Raw genomic sequence first — 21350 nt, forward strand, 5'->3', positions numbered from 1 at the left:
ACACACAAACTGTGGGATCATGACCTAAGCCAAAGTCAGATGCTTAACTGACTGAGCCACCCAGGCACCCCTGTACGTGTAAATTTAAACTCAGACAAAATATAAGATCTCCTTAGACAACTCCTTAATATTAGACACACACTCCACTCCTTCCTAACACCTTGCCAAAATAATTCACTATTGAATAATTCACAATTTGAATGTGGAGTTTTATTTGTCATATGATAATTACAGCTATGTGGGAGCAACTCTTTTCTTTTCTTTTCTTTTCTTTTTTTTAAGTTTATTTATTTATTTATTTATATTGAGAGGGAGAGCACATGAACAGGGGAGGGGCAGAGAGAGAGGAGAGAGAGAATTCCAAGCAGGGCTTTTTCCTATGGACTGTGAGATCATGACCTGAGCCAAAGTCAAGAGTTGGACGCTTAACCGACTAAGCCACCCAGGTGCCCTGCAACTTTTTCTTACACGGAGAGAGAGACGTAGAAAGGGGATTTAATATTTGCACTTCCTTACACAGACATTAGCAACTCCCAAAGTGAAACACTTTAGGCTTCAGGCATGCAGACATCTTAGAAGAAGCCTGGGAGATGAGACGCCTCTCTAGGAGTAAGAGATCTTGTGGGATTTTGTGAGGATGCTTTGGAATTTCCTTGGAAAAAGTGTTAATGCATTTTGAGAAGAAAAGCTGGAGGAAGTAAACCTTATTAAAGCCAATGGTCTTTATTAATTGCTTGGGTTAGATTTTTATCACGTACTTAAAGACACAGCCAAGAGCACATGGTTTCATCAGTAATAGTGTTCGTAATGTTGGTGCTTAATAGACCATTACAACTACTTGGATTAAAATAGTGACTATCAACACAGATTCTGGACTTCCTCCATAACCACACCCGAATGCTCTAACAAGAAGCCCCAAATAAATATCACATTAAGAAAAATGAACTTCAGCTATTTTAATATTGAATAACTAGACACAAATGAAAATAGTATTTGACCTTATAAATACAGCACTTTAATCAACGCTACAATGGGTACATTTTTACAGCATAAATTACTGTACACAATTGTCCTACTTAAAATCCTCTTCAATTCTGGAAACAGTTGTAAGACCAATTCCTGTAAGAGGAGACGATAAAGGCCCTGTAATCTGGTTTTGCAGCTGCTAAAATTGGATCAGTGGAAAAGTCTTGTGGGATATAAGCAGGTTCCCAGGTTGCTGACAGACAGCTCTCCGAAGACCGAGATACACAATTTGAAACGGTGTTTGATGTGACATGCTATATAGGAATATTGAGTTAGCGTTGCCAACTCCATGAATAAACATCTAAGATGATACAGGATAAAGGGGTGGAATTTAAAATTCCTGCTCTGACTGAGGCAAACTTACATGGGAGTGACTTTCAACTTGATTCCACAGAACCATAGAGTAAGCTGCTATTTATTATGCTGTAGTAGGAGTGTTCCATAACATCCTGCCTGAGAAAAGGCAGTATAGCATCCAAGTGCCTAGCTAGTGTATTGACACCTCCTCATGCTAATAAACCCCATGTTGCCATTCTAGATTTTTTTTTTTTTTTACCTAAATACTCAGAATTCACACTGGATAAGGTGTTGTGCTTTTGTGGAAAGGGTGTTAGTATCGATTTGGGCCTAAATGAGGATGGATCTTGTAAGACCTTCAGCGATTGCTCTTTTGTACTGGAGAAAACCTAGGGATTTTCCAATGGGGATGAAAAGAAAAAAAAGCCCTTTTCAATGGGTATTTCATGATTATTTTGGTTACATCAAAGCACTGATTTAGGGATACAAGGAAGCCCTGTGTCTAAGTCATATAAATATTAGATAAAAGCTAAAAACTTCTATCCAACATTGAGGACCTTGACCGCGGTGGTATGAAACATTCAGATTAGTCAGATTTCCAGTTTTCGTTTCAATGTTTGGGGCTAGAATATACAGTCTCTAGTTGGGCATCACAAAAATTACTAAGGTCTTACGTTGATTTTTCCCTCTCCTGGTACACTGACTAAAATGTAGCCTACAATTAAGTGATTATGTTGAGGCAACCTAACCCACTAGAGAAAATATTTACCTTCTCTCAAGAGAGGTTTCCTTTTTCCTGAAGCTCATGACATACCCAAGTCCCTTATGACAGATCTCCTTTCTCAGGAATAAACCTCCCAAAGAAGCTTATTTTCCACCTCCTGGCCCCAGACAGACAAACAAACAAACAATCAGAGGCACAAGGTGCACATGTAGGCAACTCAGCCTCCTGGCACTCAAAGAAACACCATGAGAGTATGGAAAATGAGACTGTGCTGTGTTCTCTGGCTCTATGAAGACATTGAAACATGGTGTTCAATAAGTAAGTTTTCTCCTGGAAGAGGCGCACACTGGAAGCTTGGACCCAATGTTCCTTCTTCCCCTTTCCATCTGGACACCCCTTGATTTCTTAAGGCTGGGACTGGATGAGAAAGGGGAGGGGCAATTGCACCACCAACTGGGGTACTTGGTAGCCCTGCTGCTCTTGGCAAGGACTCTCCCTCCCCGCCGCCGTCATTGGTCTTAGAGCTCTGCCTACAGGCAGGATGGACTCAAAGCGGTAATGACAAAGGCTGAAGAGTCTTATCAAAGGGTCTGTGGTTATCCCACTGTCATCTTCCTGGTCCTCTGGAATCTAGTCAGGGTTGGGACAGAGTCCCATGCCCTGCATCACACACCTTTGTATCTTGGTGCCTGTAGATACAGTATATTTCTGTTGCTTCTGTGCTGACAATAATGCGTGACTCTTGCTGAGTGTGACAGCTGGGGATCTCAAAATGCTTGCCCAGATCTGTTGATCCTCACACTCTGTCTGAGGTCGTGGGTGTTCTGAGTTACATTTCACATAGAGGAAACTGAAGTATACAAGGGAGCTTTATTCAAAGATCAGGTGCAGCAGGTGAAGGAGGGGAGTGTTTTCCTGAGTTCTCATCCCAACATCACTGAGTTCTAATATTGAATCCTTGTTTTCTTAAAGCTTCCACTGTCTCTAGTAACTGTTCATCTAAAAAGTCAAGATACTAAACCTGACATATAGAACTTAGAAGGGAAAAAAAAAACCAAAGGAACAAAAAAATAATCCAGCTCACAGGGCAGGACACTTTTGGGTTGAGCTGGCAGCCCTAGGAACTTCAGAAGATTAATAATCAGGTTGCAAATTACTCAAAGGAAAGTGTTAATATTGATATTTCACCACACAAATAGGCCCCAGAGATAGCTGGTGAGGCCACAAACGTGTCTGTCACCAAAGATTAGTGTGTTATGTGCTTAGAATTTTTGACATCTCAACTACATGGCCATACTTTAGGCTTTGTGATCTCTCATTTTGTAGGATGGGGGTAACAGAGGAGACTTTAATAAGTCATGTATCTTTGACTACTGTGAGTAGAATGCTGTTCAGTCAAGTAGTGTGTATTCCTCAGTGTTAAGTATTTTCTCTTTGCTCATCTGGACATCTAGAAATCAAGAGATGATAAATGCTGGGGAAAAAGTGAGTTTTGTTTTATGGAAAACTGAAAAAGGGTTGAAGAACAATACAGGAACCAGAATATTGTAATTATTTTTCTAACCAAGCACCACTGTTTGAAAAGCCTAAACACTGGTACTATTTGACATTGTCTTTGGATATATTTTCCAATGAGCTTTTCCTATGTCAGAAATGAGTAGAAAACAAGTCCTTGATTCAGCTTTCCAGGCCTCATCATTACTTCCTGATGTTTCAAGACAAATGCCAATGATTGTTTTGACTTGCAGTTAGTACCTTGAGTTCATCCCTCGGATCAATGTGTTTAAAACTGGCTGTTAAGAGGTGGATTTTCAAAGCAACACATAGGGGTTTAATCCCCTGATTCCCATTACTCGAAGAGCTGTGAAGCTGACTCCCCTTGGAGCCAGCCCCAAATTACCCTCTGCTGCCTCAGAATGCCAATTAAATAATAAAAACCAAAACTGTGGTCAGATGTAATTAGTTTGAGAACAGAGTTTTATAATTTCCCTCATGCCACACAAACAAATTGACCCCTCTGATGACATATACAGAATAATTCAGTTTGGACAAAGAGAACACAGATCTCAAATCTGAACATTTCTTGTGCTATTTGTTAGGAAGTTGTAATAATGAAAACTGTGCTTGAAAAATTGTTGGAAATGCAGTTTATGTTGTTAGGTTTTCTTTCTTTCATTAAAAAATGTCTTTCAAGACTCCAGTTGGTCCGTGTTTCATTGAAAATGTGTTACTTCTTAAAAATATGGTTCTGATTAGTATAGACTTCAATAGCAGGCAAACTGTGTAAGAGAAAGACAGTTCTTGAAAGACTGTTGAGTGTTTCTTAGCCCAAACCACTTCTGAAAAGAGTATCAAGGTCCCTGGAGCAAGCAAAGCCAGTCCCCTGTCCTGGCCATTTCTGGGATGAGGTGGTCTCCATAGTGGCCCCGAGTTAGGGTCCTCTTGCAAGACAAGACAATTTGAATCTAAGGGTAGGGGCTGGGTAAGGTGAAAAAGTCATTCTGTTTTTGTTGCTGTTTCTGCTTCTTTGGGAAGGAATGGATTGAAAAAATTTGGGGAGAACAGTAAAAATAAGGTTAAGAAAAAACCCTCCCACACAGAGAGATATATAATGGCAAGCCACTGTTCTAATATTTCTGTCTTCATTAGTTCAAAATTCTCCTATTTTACTCAACCAAATATTGCAAACATTATTCCACCTTGTTGGTCCGAGTTGAAAAAACCTGGCACATATAAGTTAACTTGTGTCATTAAGGAATATTAGGTAAAACAGTATACCAGGACTACTGGGTAGACAGGCATCAATGCAGTCATCAATATGAACTCCTCAAGCTTTCTATTCAGCATTTTCTGGGACACTGGGGGTGTTCTTCTGCACATGCATGTGTGCATATATGTGCTGGGAAATGGGAAAGACAAGTTGTAAACTAGTTATAATGCAGGAGAACATGCTTCCATCTTGACTGTGAAAAATGTCAGGCCTATAGTAATGAAAATCCATGGAAGCTACATTTAAAAGATTCATGAAACAACAAGGTTGCTTCTGAAGAGATTATGAACGAGGGACCAGAATTCTTATTTGAACGTATTTTGATTCTGAAGTTTCCTTGTAAAAATATTCACAGAAATTGGTGGACATTTTTTTTTTTACATACAACTCGGTTTCTCTCATTTACAACATAAGTCATTTAATGTAACATTTGCAACCTTAGAAAGGCAGACATATTTAATCCAAGTCAGTTTATAAATTCCAATTTCACATGGATTAAAAACTGCAGATAAATTAAGTCACAATAATATCCTGTACATGCATTAAGGCTGGTGACTGCTAAAGTCTCTTGGGTATCTACAAACAGGAAATCACACACAGATTACTGGGTCTGAAGAGTGTCTACATCATTAAAAAAATCTTGCTTTTTTTTTTTTGTTTTGCTTTTTTTTTGGTGATACAGGTTTCAACAGTAACTCTGGAAAACTGTGAAAAATGTTATTTAAAAATATATATGTATATACTACTGCACAGTTTCAAAGATGTGATTCATAAATAATGTTGGCTGCACTGATTAAGTTTTAACAATTACTGCACTTCCAAGGTGATGCGAACACGCAGCGACTTATACTCAATGTTAGGCACTAGTAATATCCTTCAGGCATACTACAGTTTTATGTTAGCTGTATTGTACATATATATTTTTAAATGTATGCATTTATACAAACTGTGTATATCATGTATGGGATGTCAGAAATGTACACATCACTGTTATATAATACACACATCATTGTTTTACATACTAGGATAAGTTTTAGTGCAGAAAATCTCATTGCATTGCATTCCATGTGTTCGATCTAGTACACAATTTGTCAACTCTTCAGATTATTTTTCCAGTACATTCTTCTTTAGATAGGGGGTCCGAGTTTCTGTCTGCAATCTGCAAGTTTCCAGAAATATCTGTTTTAATCAAACCTCACTTTCCAGGCACACTCCTTCACATAAGTCTGATCTCTGTAGAGAGTAGTAACAAATCCCAAATTTTGATCAGGAATATATTTGGGTTACTTTCAAAGGTAACTCTAACATTGTGATAAAGGAAGGCATCCACTCAGGTCATGGAAGGATAAGGTCAGTCGAACTTATGTTGAACTTCTGAGGAAATTATATGTCTTCAAAGAGAAAAAAATGATAGTATGTTTAAATGGGAGCATCTGTGGAAAAATATACATAAGACTGTCAACAGTGGTTGTCTTTCAGGGATGGGACGTGCTACCTTCTACTTTCTACATTGCTGTATTATTTGAATCTTTACAATGAGCATGTATTACTTTTATAATCCAAAAACACAAGAAAGGTATTTCTACTTTGAACAAAGCTAAATAAAAGGAATAAGTCATGAATGACTTTCACAAGTAACAGTCAGAAGATGGTTCCTTACCAAAATCATCTACGCCAAAGCCAACAAAAACTGCTGCCCTCACGTGGTCAGTTGATGAGATCAAAGACAGGGAGAGGAACTGCATGCTCTGACCATCTCCAAGATGACGACTTCCAAGTGTTTTTTTTGCGGGCCACGGGCCACGTAAGTGCTGATAAAATGCTGTGGGCACAATCAGCCAGGGGCCTCCTGTGGGTCTACATGGGGTTTTGTGGGTAAGCATGTTATGGGCCACTACAAGACCCATGGCTTTGAGGATGGGCAGGGCCAGAAAGCACCCAGGGGATGCACGATGGACCCTGAGGTTCATCCCTTTGAGAGTTTCAACATTTCATCAGGATTCATCAAGGGTAACTAGAACTAAGCTTTAGTCCTCCAAAAAAAAAAAAAAATCCAAAATTTCCCAAGTTAGACTCAAATTTCCAACATAGGATGGGATCGCAAACTCTGCCAATAGCTAGTGAAAGGGATGTGAGGCGCCCCACAGTTGGACAAATGTAAAATAGAAATACTGGTAACATTTCAGGGCCAAAGCCAAATGCAAATTTCACAAACCCTTCACTGGCTTCATTTCACTTCAGACCCTTCACTTTAAATTCATTTCAAATCACCTAAGTTGTTCAATCATTTGTACAGTTTTGAATCAGTGCTTAGAATGACAGCAGTCTTATTTCCCATCTACAGATCAGGTGACAAAAATGTTAACATTACAACCAAAGCAGTAAGAGCATCAGGGAAAGCATATATCACAATCTACCATAACTGTTTTGTGCCAGCATCACCTTGGAAAATGGAGCGTTCCACATACTGCATCACCTGTCTCTTTCTCAGACCATCCTGGTGCAATTCTGTCAAGTGAGAGGCTTCAAGCACATTATTTTTGCTTTTAAGGACATGGCAAGGTATATCCTCTTTTGCAGAAGTTTTTCTTCTTACCAGTATTTTTTATATTCAAATATATTTAACAAGAAGACTAAATCTAGGGCATGACAAGAGACTATAAAAGAAGTAAGTTTCATACAAAGACTGTAAACAAGATGTCAAATAACTAAAATGTAAACGTAATTGAAAAGAAAAGAATCAAGGGCAAGACGTAAACATACCAGATGTACAGGATGCAAACATGATGTTCTAGTCGTTGCTACCCCAAACAGGGTTGTGATCATTGCAAAAATAACTCACCCCACACTTATTAATAAGCAGCTTGCAAATCAAAGCCTGAAACATATCCCCCAGATCAAAATGCTATTAGAGGCCTGCATTCTGCACAAAGAGTGAGAGGGTGAGACAGTCTCACGATAGCAAATATTTCTCAGCCTGATAAGCAGCAGATACAGACTCCTAGTGAAGAGACGTTCTAGGTAATGTCCCATTTGGCCAAGAAAATTTGCAAGAAAGCTATCGTGGGAAGAAAAGACTTGAAACATATTGGCTGACAAATGCCATGTGGCTCTATGGCTGCTGTGTCACAGTGGCAGGAAGAAAACACACGTGGGCTGGGCAGGCTTACTGTTCCACGTGCAGAAGGTTTCAATTCCCAACTGAGCTCCAAGCTCAGTTGTCTGTTCTTGTTGGTCAGCTTTCAATGACACTGTTTTTACCAAATCCCAGTGTCATTTTCATATGATTTTGGGGGCAGGGCAGGGAAGGCCTGTGGGATTTGATCCATTTGCTTATAACGCATTTAGTTGATAATAAAGTTGGATGGAAGGGTGCGTGTTAGACAAAAGGCAAGGTATTTGGTAACATGCAATCTAGTAAACGTCCAGCACAAAAATAACTGACTTTTTTTCGTTATTCAATTATCCATAATACACACAATCAAAAATTAATTGGGGAATAGTATATTAATACTGAAAGTAATCAACAGTATAAGAACTAGGTTCATCTTAACTGGCAGTCAAGCTTTTGGTGTGCTGTATTGCACCTGGTTAACTAACCCATGAGATTTTGGTTGAATGTTCTAAGAAGTCATGGTTTAGCTTTGAAATAGAAAGTGTGTGTGTGTGTGATTTTGTGCGTGCGTGCATGTGTGTAAGTGTATATTCTCTAATCAGAAAACTCTGATCACTTTGTCTAGCTTGGGATTATGAAAACTAGACAAAAATGTATTTTAAAGAGCTGTATATCTTACACACATACACAGGCAACTTCTTTTACGCCCACACATACAAACACACATGCCCTGGGAAAAGACCATTGTTCGATGCTGAGAAAATATTCACCGCAGTTCGATAAATGCTGTGGCTGGGAATTTCAGTAGCACAGTGTCCAGAAACATTGAGCCGTCCATGGAGATGAGAGCACAATCCAGCTCGGGGGCAAGTTCCCTATGACAGGTGGGTGCTGTTCCGCAGCCAGTGCAGGCCCTGCTGGGAGTATTGGACCAGGTGCTCCATGCTGCTGTGCAGGGTGACAGGCCCCATGAGCAAATCCAGGTCGTTGAAGAATTCTAGAGGACAGAGAGAGTCGTTTGAGTGACGCACGTGCTGAGCGTGCTACCCTGAGAGACCTGAGTGACTTAAGAAAAAATTCCATTCACAGTCTCTATATAAATCATGCACTCTCTATTCCATCAGGCAACTTTAGCATTCCACTGGACAAAATAAAACCCAAAGGTAGAGAACTCATCCTATATCCAATTAATTCTATTGGCCATTTCTCATTTATTTATGTATTTATTTTAAAATTTTATTTAAATCCAAGTTAGTTAACATACAGCGTAATAATGACTTCAGGAGTAGAATTTTGGGATTCCTCACTTACATATAACACCCAGTGCTCATCCCAACAAGTGTCCTCCTTAATGCCCACCCCCACTCCCACCTCCCCTCCAGCAACCCTCAATTTGTTCTCTGTATTTAAGGGTTTCTTATGGTTCCCCTCCCTCTCTCTTTTTATCTTATTTCTCATTCAAACGAATAACATTTACTGGGCCAAATGGCAAAGAAAATTTACTTCCTTAGACTGCATTGTCCTTGTGCACGAATGCATCCTGCCCTAGATGTGGCTTATGGCTCTGTCACCCCTTAATACTGTACTCAACTGTAGCATGTGCTGAACCCCTGCAGTGAGTCCAAGGCAGAAGGGTCCAGGACCTTGGGGTCAAGTCAGAGATGGGTTCTGAAAAACCCCTACTGAGGTCACCTTCTAGTCCTGGGACATTCTCTAGGTCTGTGCCTTCGTTAACATTTATTATGTGCTGAGGCACTGTGCTAGGTGCAGGGGGTAGAGGTAGGGGGTACAGAAGACGAATAAGGTGCAGGCTCTGCTCTCTCAGAGATCATGGGATAGTGACTCAGAGAAACAATGGCTCATATGGCTGTTATACTGTCATAACTGGATCACTGAACAACAGTCTTTGAAAGTGAGAACCTGGGAGTTTTTCAAAGTTCCTCATATACATGCTGAATGATGTCCTGCCGGAGAAGGCGAGGGAGAGATTAGAGAAGACTCTGAGGTGGTGGGGAGGGAAGCCAAGGCAGGAATCCAGGAGCAGAACTGGGGAGGAGGGGGCAGGTCCAGGAAAAACGCCGACTTTACACTGGACATGTAGCATTGAGCCCTCTGGTAGGAGACATCCAGTAGGCAGCTGGCAGTGCCATCTGGAGTGTGGCCTGCTCAGGGTCTCCCAAACTGGCCATGTCAATTTTTATACGTCCTGTCCCTTCTGTTGTGTCCACCGGGGATGCCCACCCCACTCCATCTCAGCTACACAACGACTATTTGCCTTTCCAAACCCTGTTCCCTGTCAATTCCTCTAGAAGGCCTCTCCTGGTGGCCTCAGTCCCCTGGCATTGACCTCCCTGGCATTCCCATTAGATTTTCAGGGTGTGTCACCTCTGGGATGCATGTTATGTACTATCCAGTTTTATTACCAATTTCATGTACTCAGGACCCACGTGCTTATCTATGCCATTAATTCCTCATCTCATTGTGAACATTCTGGTCTTGTCCTCAGAAGCTTATGCTTTTGTGGGAACAGAATTCGCACTTAATGGCTTGAAAGTGAACTCAGATTTGTGCTCTCCTGCTGTGGGAGGGAGAGTAGTAAATTGGTATAATCATTTGGGAGAAAAGTTAATATATATTAAGATATATAACAATATATATCTTAAAAGAATCTATAGCTGTTGACCTCCAAATTCTCCCTTGTATGAAAATAATCAGAATATAGACAATGATTTATATAAGGAGATTTGTCATAACATTATTCGTAGTAGAACAAAAGTTGGAAGTGACATAAATGTCCAACAAGAAGGGAATGGTTTTGAGAAATCATGATACTTTATGACTGTAAAACCACTATTATGACAGTCTTCTAGAACATTATAAAAGATGTTTTTGAACTAGTTAGTGGCATGGGAAAATGCCTGACATTGTTAAATGGAAACAGGATATAAAACTGTATATGAACTATAATCTTATTTTGGCAAGAATTGTGCATGTTTGGAGAAGACTAGAGGAAACTTCGGTAGAATGTTAACAGTAATTATCTCTTGGTGATAAGATTACTGATAATTAAAAAATGTTTTTTCCTGTAGTTTTCCACACTTTACAAATTTAGCCACAGTAGACATGCATTTGTTTTATAATCTGTGAAAACAAACCTTACTTAAAGAGAAATAGAACTTAACTGCTGCCTATAAAACACTCTCTTTTCAGTGGCAAGCAGCTATCACTTATGCAGCCAGGAACATTCATCCTCATTAATTAATAGTTAAATGTTTCAGGTCCCTAGTTGTATTCTAGGCACCGTGCAGGTCTTGGGAACACTAAGCTGAATAGAACGTTACCCCTACCTTCACGGAGCTCACAGTCTCAAAGAAGAGCATATGTGTATATATCTCTATCTGTATTTACACCATTTCTATGTATCTGTATCATATCTATGTCCACCTCCATCTCTAATCTCCTATAGTCAAGATTAAGGTAGGTTAAGGCACGAGAGACCCTGAGTGAGGGTGGGAAGTCAGGAAAAGTTGTGCACAGCTTCTACCGTCTCCTCTGGTAAATGACGAAAACTTGCTCAATGATGTCCCGCGTCAGGCTGGCTCCCTGGGTTGTGGTTGGAACCACACACACACACTTCCTAGAGGCTCACACACCTCTGTTTTCCTTGGCCAGGTTGTCTGCCATCTCCCAGTAGTCATAGCTGTGGAGAATGCTGTTGGTGATGCTGACGTGGTTGGCTGCCATCTGGTGGATGCGCTGTGGGATGCTGACGATGGTCGAAGGGGACAGGGTGTTGGCATTGGAGAGGCTCCCCTGAGATCCCACGGAGCTGGTCGGAGAGGGGTTGGGAGACATGGGGGATGGGGTTCCAGTGCTCCTGGAAGGAGAGAGCGTAGAAAAAAACAAGAGTAGGGGGGCTGGTACCAGGTGGGGTAGAACAGCCCCCCAGGGTGCTGTAAGCAAAGTAGCACATGGCCCAGCATCATGCAGTGCCTCATTTATCACCTTTACTTTGGAGAAATGAACTTACTTTCCACTGGCTCCCCATGGAGATGGGGCTTGGGCAGCTTTAGATGAATTCTGCAGGAAAAGAAAAACGTTGACAGTGAGTACCATCTGTTTAAGTTTAAACAGTTGGCGATAACGTGTTCTCAGGTGACCTTTGAGAGACGTAATGGCAGAGGCTGCAGATAAAATAAAGATTCACAGAAATTGGATCTGGGAAGTTACAATTACTAGGCTACTGGTTTCTTTTCTGGAAGCTGGTGGGGGGCAGCTGCATGGCCTGCAGGCATCCACCATGGGCTACAATGAAGAGCTCAACCCACAGGCTGGGTTTTCATGCACCAAATTCTGTGTACCAAATTAAATCATAATCCTAAGGGTCTGTTGAATCCTAAACCAGCCTAAGTTTTTTCAACTAGCTTAATTTTTCTGAAAAGGAAAAAAGGAGCAGGACCGCACCTTCCCCCTGCCACACCCACGGGGAACACCTTATATTTAAATGTAGGGCATATCTACAGAAACCACTGCCATACATTTAATGCCTGAAAATATATGAGACATCAGATTCTATTGTTTTGACTTATGAAGTTTAGAAGTATTTGTCTTAAAGGAAAGTGCTGTTGAAGTTTTCTAAAAGAACAAATTAAAATATATGTGCGTAACAGAGTATTCAAAAACTGACTTATCTGAGTATTTTGACTTAGGATGTTATGTTACATAAGCCAGTTGTTTGCATCAGGCATTGAAAAGAAGTTTTGACTTTGGCAAGGAAAGCTGCTAAATGTACAGACAGATTTCCTCTCTGAGAGTCTGATAATGTGTTCTTGGCCTAAGTCTATGGGACTATTAAAGAAAAAAATGGTCTTTAACGTTTATTTATTTTTGAGACAGAGAGAGACAGAGCAAGAATGGGGGAGGGGCAGAGAGAGAGGGAGACACAGAACCAGAAGCAGGCTCCAGGCTCTGAGCCATCAGCCCAGAGCCCGACGTGGGGCTCGAACTCACGGACTGTGAGATCGTGACCTGAGCCGAAGTCGGACGCCCAACCGACTGAGCCACCCAGGCGCCCCGGAAAAAAATGGTCTTTATGATACTGATGCGAATTTTGCCTTCCAGAGAGAAGAAAACAGCCTCAGCCTGGTACCCCAGAGACAAGGTGTTTCTTTGGTTAAAAAGGACTTTATGAAGTGGTAAGTGATTTTTAGTTTTTTAGCGGAGTTGTTACCAGAATGGTAAGAAATGGCCTTACAGGTGGAAATTCTACTATTGCCTTCATGCCTCTTCTACTCCCAGTAAGCCCTGTGACCAAAAGCATGAGTGGGAATCAAGTCCTTTATTCAGAGGCAGCTCTGTATTGATAAAACACTTTGCTTATGGACAAATTATCATTGCCACCTGAAGGTTTCATAATCTCTGAACTTAAAATATCTTTTTTTTTAATATATGAAATTTATTGTCAAATTGGTTTCCATACAACACCCAGTGCTCATCCCAAAAGGTGCCCTCCTCAATACCCATCACCCACCCTCCCCTCCCTCCCACCCCTCATCAGCCCTCAGTTTGTTCTCAGTTTTTAAGAGTCTCTTATGCTTTGGCTCTCTCCCACTCTAACCTCTTTTTTTTTTCCCTTCCCCTCCCCCATGGATTCCTGTTAAGTTTCTCCACATAAGATCCACATAAGAAAGAACACATATGGTATCTGTCTTTCTCTGTATGGCTTATTTCACTTAGTATAACACTCTCCAGTTCCATCCACGTTGCTACAAAGGGCCATATTTCATTCTTTCTCATTGTCACGTAGTACTCCATTGTGTATATAAACCATAATTTCTTTATCCATTCATCAGTTGATGGACATTTAGGCTCTTTCCATAATTTGGCTATTGTTGAGAGTGCTGCTATAAACATTGGGGTACAAGTGCCCCTATGCATCAGTACTCCTGTATCCCTTGGGTAAATTCCTAGAAGTGCTACTGCTGGGTCATAGGGTAGGTCTATATTTAATAAAATATCTTTTTTTAATGCTTATTTATTTTTGAAAGACACAGAGAGCATGAGCAGGGGAGGGACAGAGAGAGAGGGAGACAGAGAATCTGAAGCAGGCTGTCAGCAGAAAGCCTGATGCGGGGCTTGAGCCCACAAACCATGAGATCATGATCTGAGCCAAAGTCTGATGTTCAACCAACTGAGCCACCCAGGTGCCCTCATAGTCTCTGAACTTTATACTGTAAAGGCATTTAAATGGCCTTTAATTAAGGGTAGCCACCAATAGCCCCTGGAGGGGAAACTCTGATATTTAAGTTGTGTTCTTTGTCCATTCTGTACATATTCATGGATGGCATACATAGGCTAAGAACTTCCTATATCCCTTAAAAGTTATGTTGTAATCTCTGTAGCTTACAGAGTTCAGATTCCTTTTTTATTCAAGCATTTTCTTTTCTTTTCTTTTTTTGACTGTAGTAATGTTCTTCAGTATTAGCTCTTAGATTCTGACTTTCTGGAAGTAAAGGACTAGACTTAGTGTCTGTTCTTGTCATTATGACACAGAACGGTCAATGTGTCAAAACAGTTATCTCCTTGCCTTAGCACCTGGTTACTTTACACACGTGACCAGGAAGGAGCTGGCATGCTGGTCATAGCCCACAGAACCTCCAACATAGCCTGGTCATCTGAGAAGTGGAGGTTGGGGATTAAAGGATCTAAAATGATGGTGTGTATCTGACATGGGGTTGGTGGAGGTGGAAATGCTATAATTTCTTGTTTCTATAGACAAATGGGCAGCAGAGGGGCTGAGAAATCTCAAATGAATAACTTCATGTCCACTTCACAAGTACATCAGAGAAGGTTTTCTTTTTTTATTCTCCCAGTGAAAATGATTTCATTTCCTGAAATAGGGAAAAGTTAGCATATTTTCCAATCCTCCCCTTATATTTACCCACTACCTCTGAGTTCTAACAAGCCATTTCTTATCATTTAAAGCAATGCCTTGATTAAAAGTTAAATTAGCTACTGGAGAGAACTATGAGGAAGTTCTAAGTAGTTACCTCTAAGAGGAAGAAGCTCTAAAGGAACATGAGAAATTTGTTAGCTATAAAGAGGAATTTCCTAGGACACTAATATTCTTTCTCTTGAGGCCATAAAAATACTTGGACACAAGGCAGGGAGATAAATTAGATGGACTCTCAAGGCCATTCTTTGAGCCTTGAACACCATGAGTATGTCATAAAGGGGGTTAGTGTTGATATCAGAGGGTTCCTGTATTATCCCCAAAGCCATGAATTCTACCAGGCTCCTCAAAAATGTCCATGACAGAGAGACCAGTGGATACAAGCAATAATGTTGCCCATTAGCCAGATAGTACCTTGAAATAGTCGATAAGTGCTTTTGAGTACTTCACAGCATGGTCCCTTTTGAGTCGAAACATCCGCCAGTACAGGAGAGCCAGGCATCGATAACTGCAGCAGAAAGAGAGAAATGGGCCCTGAAAGCATGAGTATGTCCTTTGCAAACAAGACTTAAAAAAAAAACAAAACTCTTGTTCTAAGGCACTCAGCATTTATATCATGATTATATATATGTAATATTTTTAAACTTACATTTACGTCTGAAAAGTATCTGACCTTCCTTTAGTTCAAAAGATAGAATTCAAAACTTCAAGGAGTTATTCCATAAACATATCTACCACTATATCACAGCTTTATTGCTTCTTTGTTGGGGCCAAGGGACAGGCCATTTTCTTCTTCCACCACTAGAGGACAGTCTCTCTCCATGGGAGGAGTGAGGGAGCATTAGCACAGAGCTTTCCCAGTCACTGGGAAACTCACTGGGGGAGTTTCAGGGCAGAGCCACCTTACTTTGATTTCTCTGGTGCCCTGACTTCTGCACCTTCGGCTTTGCTGAAAGAAAAGCTCTTCCACCTGTTTGTATTCCCTTCACTTTTAAACTACTTTACTGGACTGTATAAGTAGTTCAAATTAATATATATGAATACTTTATAAACAGCAAAAACTCAAGGCTGAGAGTATCATTATTTTATTATTTTACATTTATTATTTACATATTAGTATTCTTCTATAATATTAGGTATTAATCATCATTAATGTGTTAATCCTAATAATGGAACTTTACGTTTAAAAACAACAAAGAAAGCATTTACTGAGACATACCCTCTGCTTTTCCCTGGTGCTTTTCCCTCAATTATTTGCTAACTCAGTTCTGGTGCTGACATGCTAGAATGCCAATGTACCAACTACAACTTGCTAGTGTCTTCTGAGCACAAAAAATTGCAGATGGCGTGACAATGCAAAACTACCTGAGACCCTCTCTTTCTGAATGTTGCTGTTATTTTTTTTGAGACTTGATTCTCTGACTTGCAGATCAGGTTCTAGAGTAGAATATGAACCACTGGAGAGCAAAAAATGTTGGATCCCTATATAGGAGGAACCAAGACAGGTGTCCTATGATTTGGGAGAATGAGGTGAGGTGTTCCAAGGAGATATAATGGGGAAAATTGTTATTATTATATTCACATAGTCATTACCATTGTAATCACTACAGATACAGAAAAAAAAATCTATTACATGCTGGTGAACAGTTTAAAAGAAATGCTTCTGTTATTACAGTGTAATAAGCTGTTTCTCTGATGTGTTGAGAACTTCAGGGCACCATCTTGTTTTAGTCATAATAATCCTACATGTAAACGAACAAATGGATTATTTTGATTGTGTCTAAAGTGTCAAACACAAGAGAAATTACATTTGGCACAACTCACATTCAAATTATTAAAACACAGACCTACCTGATTTTAAAGTTGTGCATGCACTCACATACATACAAATACACAGAAAAAATTATCCTTGTGTAATGGACCTGTTGACTCTCAATCACTGTGAATTCACATCATGCTTGGTAGGCCAGCAAGAAATTGTGTGGGCTCACCCCAGCCACCATCAGAACTGCATTTGTTTTTGCATGATAGAAGGTAGTAGAAAAATGTATACATTTCAGCAGTTGGTTTGCCAATGAAGGTATACATGGCTGTGGAGGCTATTTTAAGTTGATATCATGCACTTACCATAATGCAGCCAGTTGTTTGTCTTCTGGTGTGGCATTAGGGCCTGAATGGGTTTTTAGTCTCATAGCATACCTAGGGGAAAGAAAGAAATGAAAAACCAAAGGAAAAAAAAAAGCTTTCTTGTTAACAACAGAACATCTTCTATGATGGAGGTTCCCTTTGCCCCAAAACTTAGTTTTTCATAGCACTTGCTATTAATTCTTAAAAGCTAGCTAATGCTGCCCCATTTTCCCTAAGCATAACACTACTGTGATGACTAGAACAAAATGACTTTAATGATTGTCCAGCTACTTTCTCCCCCTTAACAATACAAGTTCAAATGCTACCAGTGGTTGAAAGTGAGGCCAGTTCAAATATTATCTATGAATATAGTGACACATCCATTTTTATAAAATTTTGACTTATGGCTGAGTGGCTGACAAGATTGAGTGAAGTTCAATCCTTCCAAACCAACCTTCAGAAAAATGTTCACTCCTTGTACTCAGACGAATGCTTGGATTCACCCCTTTTTCATTGTTATGGAACTCTTACTTTGATGGCTGTGTAAGTGTCCTAAAAAAGGTGGCTCTTTTGAACTTTACTTACTCCCATTTATTTCTCTAATCAAGGGGACAAATGGCCATTTCACTCTCCGAATAATATACCAAGTTACTTACAGACTCTTTGAGAGAGCGAACACATAGCTGAAATGGTCAGAGTCCTGGGTTCAAATCCTGGTTCAGCCTCTTATTAGTTGTGAGAGCTCAAATGAATGTCATTAAGCCTCGATTTCATATTTTGATAAAATATGATGAACACTGCTGATTACACAGTCTTGTTACAAGGATAGTATTTGTAGGTCATTGTAAATTGCTCAAGATATGATGCTGTTATTATACTAGGTCTACAACATGCAGATTTGCAGTGCCTCTGAATAGATCTCTGCAGTTTTCCTAGTGGTTGTTCTGGGTATTTACAATATACGTGAGTTATCACAATTCATGGGTATTAACATGTTCCACTTTGAGAGGAGCATGAAAACCTTATTTCCATTTATGTCCCTTTACTCACTTTTAAATAACATTGTCTTGAGTATCAGATGGTGGTACAGTTTTTTTAACCACTGAGTATGATTTATAAAACTCAGGAAGAGGATAGTTTATTGCATGTGATCACATTTCTGTTCTTCCACTGTTCTTCATTCCTTCCTGACACTCCAATATTCCTTCATTTGTCATCTCCTTTAGTTTGAGGAACTTCCTTTAGCCCATCTTTATAGGTCAGAAACAAATACTTTTAGTTTTTCATATCTGAGAATATTTTTATTTCCTAGTCATTCCTGTATAATGAAGTTTCCCTGCATCTAAAATTCATTTTGATGGGTTTTTTTCTTTTACTGATTGAAAAATGTCATGCCACTCCCTTTTGGCCTCCATGGTTTCAGATGAGAAGTCTGCTGTCATACAAACTGTTGCTCCCCTACATTTCTCTCTGATTGTCTTCAGGATTTTTTTCCTTTGTCTTTAGTTTTCAGAAACGTAGTTATGATGTGTCTTGGCATGCATTTATTTTGGTTTATCCTACTTGGGTTTTTCTCAGCTTCTTGTACCTGTAGGTTTATATCTTTTGCCAAATTTGGCAAATTTCAGCCATTGCTTCTTCAAATACTCTTTTAATCCCACTCTCTTCCTCTCCCGAGACTCCAATGAGACACATGTTGGATCTTCTGTCATTGTGCTTGAGGCTTTATACATTTTTTTCAGTCTATTTCTTTTTGTTGCTTAGATTGGGTAAAGTCTATTTTCTGTTCTCAAGTTCACTGATTCTATCCTCTGTTGTCTTGCTGGGGAAGGTCTTCAAAAAAATGTGACTGCCAGTTGACCTGTGAGCTGGACCTGGATGATCAGAGCTTCATCTCCTCCCTTGTCCTTGAAATGTGGGTTCTATTTGCCTTTTCTGTTCCCAGAGGCTGCTCCAAGGACACAACCTTGAGACAGCGTGTGGTGTTAAGAACACCTTCACAGTATACTTGAGTGAACTCATTAAGGCCTCCATATAAACTTTAAGAATTGGTGGGCAAGTATGGGAATCCATTAATTTTATGGCCACTCAAGACAAGTCTTATATGTAAGTTCTCTTTGCTTATTAAACCTGCCACCTACCAACCTGGAGTGGCCTGCCTCTTCCACAGTGTCTTCTTGGCCCCCATGTACAGGGCCTGGTTTCAGATTATACCTGGGAATCTCCTGAGAGGGTTACGAACCAGCATATCTCCATGCTACTACTGAGCCCATCCAGTAAGATCTTTGTTTCTATTTTTCATTTCTATAATTTACATTTGGTTCTTTTTATTTTTTTAATGTTTATTTCTGAGACAGAGAGAGACAGAGCATGAGTGGGGGAGGGGCAGAGAGAGAGGGAGACACAGAATCCAAAGCAGGTTCCAGGCTCTGAGCTGTCAGCACAGAGTTTGACGCGGGTCTTGAACTCACAAACCATGAGATCATGACCTGAGCTGAAGTTGGTTGCTCAACCACCTGAGCCACCCAGGCGCCCCTGGTTCTTTTTTTTAAAGAAAATTTATACTTCTTTGCTGAGATGTTCTATTTTTTTTTTTTTTTTTTGTTCTTTTAAGAGAATTTATCACCATTTGTTGATCGAAGTATTTTTATGATGGCTGCTTTAAAATCCCTGTCAGATAATTCCAACATCTGATTTACCTTGGTGATTGGTGTCAAATAATTGTGTTTTTTCATTCCAGTTGTGATTTTCTGGTTTCTTGGTATGATGAGTGAGTTTCTATTGAACCTTGGGCATTTGGTTATTATGTTAGGAGACCCAGGGTTCTATTTAAATCTTTTATTTTAAAAGGAAGTCACCCTGTTTAGGTTTAGCAGGCAGGTCCTGGCCTACTTCCGGGCTGTAGTTCCAATTACAATCTAATTTTCAGAGCTTTTGTGGCACCATTTTGATTCGTGGTGCAGGGGTCCACTTGCCAGTGTCCCCAGTCACTTGGTATCCCTTGGGGAGAAAGGAATTCTGTCTATAGGGACAAAGAATGTAGCCTGAGCTCGACAGTTGTGGTGAGATCCTCCCTTGCCAGGGCTCCCAGCCCCCACTGGCTCTCAGTGGGGGAGAAGAGTCTCAAGCCTGGTGGGCAACATGCAGATATAAGTAATAAATTAATGTTATTTTCTAACTCAGATAAGAAAACTTTCTTTTGTCTTAGTTTTCTGACTAGTTCAAGGGATTCTACTCAGTCTGAATTATCTAGAAAATAGATTTTGTTCTCCATCATGCAATGATACTTATATCAGTGAACACACTAGAGTCCTAACTCTGGTGCAGGGCAGGTGTAGCACATCAGCACCTCCAGATGTATTTGACTGCCCTCAGGCTTTCATTGTTGTTTGGGATTGTTTTTTAAAATCTGAATGCCTTAAAGGGGGCCGTGCACACTGGCGTTCACCATAGGCCCTGTGACTGGTTTATTTATTTATTCCTCAAGTATTTATTGAACACATACTACGTTCAGGAACTGTTCCAAGGATTAGGGATACATCAGTAAACAAATCAGACTCCTCCCAAATTCCCTGGTTCAAAGCACTCACATTCTAGGACACCTTACTATTTTGTGCCTATCTACTTTCACCATGTTCTTCCCTGACTGCTTGTGGGTATCTGAGTCTGTGCCTTATTCTGAGGAAGGAATGTGACGATCTAGGATCTCATACAGTAATTTTACTATGGTGATTTCTTTTTTTCACTGACAAAAATAGCATACATATCATGTAAATAGTATGAAGGAATCACCAATACACTGACGTAGTAGAAATATTTTAATAAGAAAAATGACTGGACAGTATTGACTTTTAAAATGGGGGATGGTGCTCACATTCAGGTTTAAGACCAAACAACATCAGCACCCTCTGAGACAGCATATCACAGGGTGGCTTTCCCTTCCTAAAATCCCTCCCGCCCCGAATCTTCTTTCCTCTCATTAAATACTCCTGAATCATCTACTGATGGAGTTAAGATTTAGACTATACTAACCTGAATCAGGTTAAAAAAAAAAAAAGCAGCATTGAGGTGAAATTAGTTCAAAATCTGCCACTTCTCAGCTGGGTGAAGTAGGCATGTCACATCTCACTTGGACTCAGCTTCCTTTCTGAAGTAATCAGGGGTTATAGGAGCTTTCCTGCTCACTCACAAGAGAGCAAGGGAGGCAGGGTGTGTAAAAGAGCCTTGCAAAATCTTATGTTGTTCTTTGTGAGGATGCACCTTGGTTCTTGGTAGCTGATAGTGCAGCTGGAATTCTTTTCTCTGTATTCATAGTACTGACATACATTCCTCACCCCTT

The 21350-nt window shown here is 40.1% G+C and overlaps 1 protein-coding gene across 4 annotated transcripts in view; it reads right to left on the reverse strand.

The window, feature by feature from the left end:
- Positions 1-703: 703 nt before the first annotated feature.
- The window catches only part of AFF3 (ALF transcription elongation factor 3), a 571024-nt gene continuing 550377 nt past the window's right edge, over positions 704-21350 (reverse strand). For all 4 annotated transcript variants that reach the window (XM_060645344.3, XM_060645354.3, XM_078444386.2 and 1 more), the window contains exons 20-24: positions 17012-17083; positions 15299-15392; positions 11963-12012; positions 11586-11809; positions 704-8929 (exon numbers count right to left, since the gene is read on the reverse strand). In XM_060645344.3, the coding sequence (XP_060501327.1) occupies positions 8808-8929; positions 11586-11809; positions 11963-12012; positions 15299-15392; positions 17012-17083 (562 nt within the window). In that variant the 3' untranslated portion in view covers positions 704-8807. The remainder of the gene's footprint in view (positions 8930-11585; positions 11810-11962; positions 12013-15298; positions 15393-17011; positions 17084-21350) is intronic.

This window comes from Panthera onca, chromosome A3 (genome assembly GCF_046562875.1).
Source record: "Panthera onca isolate mPanOnc1 chromosome A3, mPanOnc1 haplotype 2, whole genome shotgun sequence".
Classification (NCBI taxonomy): Eukaryota; Metazoa; Chordata; class Mammalia; order Carnivora; family Felidae; genus Panthera; species Panthera onca.